We start from the raw sequence: 6000 nt of genomic DNA, 5'->3' as shown, positions 1-6000 counted from the left end.
TGCTGACCACTGGCAAGAAGCGGGCATAGGACCGGGCATAGATGTTTGCATTCAAGAAGGCAGGCAGCTCCCGGCCAGGGGACAGTCCAAACCTTCGTAAGTACCCCCCACCACCGCTTGTGACCGCGTGAAGCGAGAAACGCGGTTGCGTTTGTCGTCGGGCCGTGATTTTACATCGAAAAACGCAAACAAAACCCCTGCGCCGAGCAGCGCCAGTACCAGGCGGCCCGCTCCGGACTGCGGCCGCGGCGCTCAGCTCATGGCGCCCCTCGGGCAGCGCCCTGCGCCCCCACACCGGGACGGGAGCCTTCCCCGCGCTAGGCAGGAGGCAGGCAGGGGCGGATGGCGGGCGGGAGCTGCGGCCGAGCGCGGCGGCGGCCAGCGAGACCGCATCGCTTCCGCCGCGCGGGCCGGCGGCGGCGCTGCTGCTCGTCGCCCCCGCCCGAGGCTCCTCCTCCCGCTGCCGGTCGGTCCCAGGGCGCAGGGCTGACATCACGCCCGGGGTTTCCATCCGACCGCGGGAGGGGGAGGCTGAGCGGAGCGGCGGCGTGATGGCGGCGGTCGGCAGGACTTAGGAGTCGGCGGCGGAGCGGAGCGGCGCCCACCCCGGTTCTCCCTGCGCCCCTCCCAGCGTGGTCCGGACCCCATTGTTCGAGCGGCAGAGCGAGCAAGCCCGCGGCGCGGGCAGCGCGGAGCCGGCAAAGTAGCGGCGGCCGCCCAGGCCCCGCCGCCGCCGCGGGAGCTGCCCGCGACCCGGAGCTGCGGTACGAGCAGCAGCACGCCCCGCGGGGCGCAGCGAGACTTCGGGCCGTGGGGGGGCCCGGGGAGGGCTGGGCCGGCCGGGCCCCGCGAACCGCAGGTAGGCAGAGGCCGCCATGGCTCCCTTCGCCGGCCGGGAGCTGTTTCAGCTGCCGGAGATGAAAGCCAGAAGGGGGACGGGCGGTGCGGAGGAAATGCGGCCCCGCTGCCAGTCGCGAGGGGGGTGGATTCCCGGCGCCGGGCTGGCTCCTCGGGCCCGCTCCCTGTTCTCCGCCGAGGGAGGGAGGGATTCTCCGGGGCCGAGGTGGGCAGTGCGGTTGGGCTGCTCCCTCGCGGTCCTGCGGGGGGAGCCCGTGCGGAGCCGCCGGGGCGGCCCAGGAGCGGCCGCGGCTCCGCTCCGGGCCGTGGGGGGCGCCGGGGGAAGCGATCGTGCAGGGCGGCGGCGGTGGCCTTGGAAGCGCTGCCAGAGAGCGGCGCCCGTGCAGGCCGCGCCGATAGCGGAGCGGGCGGGCGGCCCTGCCCGCGCTCCCTTTGGGCGGGCAGCGAGGCAGCGGCGCGGGCGGCAGAGGGTGAGAGTCGGGATCGGGTCGGCGCGGAGCAGAGAGCGGGCGGCGGGGAGAAAGTTTTGCCGCCGCCCGCGATTTTTCCCGTGAGCCCAGGGCGCGGTGTCGCCCGGCGCGCCCCCTACTCCCCCGCGGGGTCCCCGGCCGCGCTTCGCGGGCCCGGTGTGGCTGCGGGGCTCCTTCCCACCGCGCTCCCGTCCCTCATCGCCATTGTTCGCAGGCCGGAGCGGCCCGGCGGTGTAAGCGCAGGGCAGTGCCCGCCCCAGAGCGAGACTTTCCTCACCGCCGCCTTGATGGGCTCCGGGTTGGGCTGTGGCTTGTTCTTGGGGAGCACCCCGGGGCAGGCAAGACCCTAGTCGCCTTCGCACCGCTAAGTCTGTGACGGCGCAAGTTGATCTGATTATCGCTGAGCTTCTACTTGCGGCCCATTTAGCGTGAGCCTAAACTTTCTCTGGCTGCATCAAATACTGACTGCGTAGTGATCTGCTCTAGGAGACTGATGTACATGGAATAATGATCATTCCATCTCTGGGATCTTGCTGGTTTGATTTAGCGGGAGCTCGTGTTAAACAGTACAATCTTTTATCGTCCTGCTCCTGCCCACAGCTGCAAGTGGGTAGCATTATGTTTGTTCCTGGAAATGTTTTGTGCATGTTCTACTATGTTTTGTTCATGAAATATATTTTACTAAGCAGATCTTAGCAGAACATTATTTTTACATATCTCTTCAAGCAGGCTTTTTTTTTTCTTTACTGTTTGGATCAGTTTTGTCCTGAATTCAATGCTATGCCCAAAGTTAAGATGTGATGTGTAGTGCAGATAGGCAGTAAACTGTTCTCACCCTGTAGTACTAAAGAAAACCTGATTTCTGTAATTTTTCCTCTCCTGCAGTGAGTAGTTCAGCATAAATTACCATCTTTATAGCACCATCCATGAAAAGTTGCATAAAGAAGTGTAGTGGCAAAAAGAAGTGTATGTTGGAACCCTGCTGCAGTCAAACAAAAAGCAAGACAGGTTTTCCCTGCATTTTGTGTATTTTATTTTGTGTGTCTTCCATTTTTTTAATGACTAATATGAAGACCTGCTCTTCTCTGGATGTTATTTTTTTGTTTTCACACACGGCAGGAAAAATACTTTTTTTTTTTTTCTCAGAAAAGGGAATGGTAGTGAAATGATCAGCCATGAACAGGTTGCACACAAAAAAAATGCTATTATTGAGTTACAGATGTGATGTCAAATATGCCACCTTTCACTGTTAATGGAAAAAAACCTTTTATTTTTCGTATGTTTTTAATTGCAAACATACTTTAAAATTGTGTTAATGTTTTCCTTTCCTATTTTAGGTATTTCAGGAGAAATCTTGAGTACCCGCTGAGAATAATAGAGCAAACACATCTGGAAAACATACAGAGCAGCAAGAAGTGGATTCCTGAAATCCACCTTGTAACTTGAGTGGACTTTTATTTATTTCTTTAAACTTCTTAATATTTACAATGAATGGGCACAGTGATGAAGAAAGTGTAAGAAACAGTAGTGGAGAGTCAAGGTAAGCACTTGTTTATTTCATTTATTCTTGAATATGTATTTTCTTATATTTTGTTTACTAAAACTAATTTATATTTGAACTGAATGCTGAAATGTGGTGGTTAGCAGGCAGGTCATAGTTAGGAAGACTGGCTTTGCTTTCTTACAGGTGCTTAATCTGCTTGTTACATTCACATAATTTCAGCTAAGAATGGGAGTGATCATGTATATGTCTTACATAATAAAGCCGAAGTAGTATTAAAGCCAGTCAGCATCCAGAAGAATAGTATCCCTTTTGAGGAAAAAAGTGCCTGGAGTATCAAAAACATCAAATTAAGATGTTAAAGCTATCCTCTATAAAGTGCAAGGCACACATGCATAATATATGTAGTATAAAACCCTAATTAGAATGCCTTTAAAGGGACAGTTGTTCCCTTGAGTTTTCAGGATGAAATACTTGATGATTCTGTCATTCTTCAGAGCTGTCAGACTAGTATAGGTGAAAGTGTTAACTTTGTTTTTGAAAGTGAAAGGACTGTTTTCCAGCCATGTTCTTTAAAAAAAACCTAAAATCAGTCCTCTAATGTCAATTTACAGTCTTCTGTCAAGTGCAGAATGTTCACGTTTGGAAGAGCCTGATTAGAATGTCCTTGTGTCCATGCAGAGTGACAGCCACTTTGTAGGGGTGGAATTAAATTCACTTACTAGAGCAGTTCCGAGTTCAAAAAGCCCCTCCTGTGCTACAAAGTTTAGATTTCTAAAACTGGAAATATGATAAACCTAGAGGTTCAAAAGTCATCTTATTAATAGAAGGTGAGCATTGAACTTCTCCTCTAAGAGGTGCTTTTTGACTGTTTTTCTGCCCATCTTACTGTCAGATTACAGCCTGTTGAACTGGTTAGTTAATTCTGTCAGTCAGAGGGCCATAAAGAAGACTACATTCTGCAGACTATGAAACTTCTAGTTGGATCGAGAGAGATCCAAATTACTGCCTCAGGAGAAATGCAAGAAGAACATGTAACTGCCAGCTAATCAGTCAGCCTGTGTTGGCCATTAAACTTCTACAGTGCATGGTGGACTGGGAGAACAGGGAAGAAAGAATTGTTTAGGTGACCCTGGGTGAAAATCACAAGGAAGTTTATGAACAGTGAAACTAAAGAGACTTCTATAATTCTTCATGTTTTTGTCAAGCTTCCTGTTATACATGGAAGTGTTTTAGAAAGACAGTAGATTTTCAAATTTGTGAATGATTTGTAAGCTCTAACATATAGTAATTTTTGAAGATTCCTGCTTCCTATAAAGTTGTTACTGTTACAGTTAACAAACAAGTTTGAAATCTGTTCTGGAGCAAAATATTGCTTATTACTTAAAAAAAATAAAGGCAAAACATAGCCTTCCAACAAACTTGAACCTTCCTGGGACAAGTTAGAAAGAAGCCACCTTCCTAAAGGTGTATGGAGAAACTATATTGTACTGAACTGTGATTGCCCATAAATATCTCTATATCAAAGTTATTTAAAAGCTGAACAGTCCATAAGACTAAAACAATTAAATGTCATACAGTTCCCATGAATTTAATGAAAAATAAGTGTCAGGAGGATGCACAGTACTCAAAGCTTCATATTTGCCTGGAAAGTGAGACTTTATTCTTCATCCTAAATGTTCTGCTGATCACATCTTAAAACTTGAAAAAAATTTTAAAATCCAAAACATGTTTTTCCTCAGCTTATGTCACCTGATAGTCTAATTTACATAGTCTACTTCACAGACAGGCCTTGAAAAGTTTTGTTTTCATGTTCTTTATCAGAAAGCTGTTCATGTAGTGAAGTGAGGAAACTTGCCGTTTTAGATGATGAACTAACCTAATTCCATTATTAAAATAATAGAGAATGTTTTTTATATGACTTATCCTTGGGTTATAGCTAAGTGGTTTTTTACTTTAATTTGTAGGTTTCCAGTATTCTAGATGATTTTCACTCTGAGATGAGGTACCTTAGCAAGCTGCAGCTGTAGACAGTTAACTGTAACTTGTGAAGAGTTGCTGTAATTACCTTGCAAATCTGGAAATGTAAATTTTAGAGAATGGAGGCAGAAATTTGCAACAATTGTTTACTAAGTTTATAGTGATCCCGTTCTGTTAATAATGCTAAGGGTGGAAATTAAGTAAGTGAAGAAAGCAATTGAGAACTGCTGCTGGGAGTAAATTGCAGAAAAGATCACATTGAAGAATTAGTAGGAAAAAAGAAGAGATGAAAATTAATACAGTGATAAACTAAGCAGCAGCACTGGTGTGAACTACGAGAAGTCTTTGAAAATTTGTGTCAGTTTGCAAATTTGATGCAAGTGCAGTAAAGCCATTTATTTGCCTTTGGTGTATGGTGTCAATTTCTAGAGTGATAATAAATGTAACCTGATGTAGGGGAGCCACCATCATTACTTCAGAAAGTTAAGCAGTGGATCATGGCTGGATTTACAGAAATACACCAGCACATGGTGCTTTTCAAGTCATGGAGTTTCCATAAAAGTTGTGGAGAGCTTGTAGTATTCTCAGCAGTAGGAGCGCCTCGAGAAGAGATTGACTGTAGACCTTTGACTTGATACACTGTGGTCAGGATTGTAGCTGTCTTTTATTCACTGTATCTAGCTGTGAAGGTGTTTTGGTTTTTTTTTTCCCCCCTGAAGTGAGAAGAAGGAACAGTTTGCCGCGCTGCTTCATACCTTTCCAGCTTTGCATCTATTCATCTGTCGGCTAGATCACTAGAAAACTTTCCCTGGTTGCAGGTGTTGGTCCTGAGGTTCTGTTTTGCTACAGGTGGAAAAGTGTATGGCTGCAGCATTTGGACTTTGCTTGCCTATTTTAGCCACCACTGAAGCTCTAAATCAGTACTAGAACTGAGCATGATGAAAATTGTGGTGTTCCAGTTTTTGTCCAGTAGTCACAGTGGAGTCTACTTTCCAGCTTCTTGTTTACTTGAAATAACTATTCTGTAATGTTTTTGAGTAGCTCAGGGTAAAATATCACTAATACTGTTTGTCTGGATAGCAAATGAGTGTAGGCATTAAGACTTACTAGCAGCAGGCTGAGAAGGCTGCTCAAGCAGAGCACCTTTGTATAGCGTTCTTGACAGCATTCAGAGCAATTCAGTGTACGAAC

At 47.5% G+C, this 6000-nt stretch overlaps 1 protein-coding gene across 3 annotated transcripts in view; it reads left to right on the top strand.

The window, feature by feature from the left end:
• Window positions 1-517: 517 nt before the first annotated feature.
• Window positions 518-6000, top strand: part of CHD1 (chromodomain helicase DNA binding protein 1) — a 55182-nt gene continuing 49699 nt past the window's right edge. For 2 of the 3 annotated variants that reach the window (XM_066339026.1, XM_066339025.1), the window contains exons 1-2: window positions 520-859; window positions 2666-2868. In XM_066339026.1, the coding sequence (XP_066195123.1) occupies window positions 2816-2868 (53 nt within the window). In that variant the 5' untranslated portion in view covers window positions 520-859; window positions 2666-2815. Of the gene's footprint in view, window positions 860-2665; window positions 2869-6000 lie in introns of all 3 variants that reach the window. The other variant, XM_066339027.1, reaches the window with a different exon arrangement.

Source organism: Sylvia atricapilla, chromosome Z (genome assembly GCF_009819655.1).
Source record: "Sylvia atricapilla isolate bSylAtr1 chromosome Z, bSylAtr1.pri, whole genome shotgun sequence".
Lineage (NCBI taxonomy): Eukaryota > Metazoa > Chordata > Aves > Passeriformes > Sylviidae > Sylvia > Sylvia atricapilla.
This window is presented reverse-complemented; position numbering and strand designations above follow the sequence as displayed.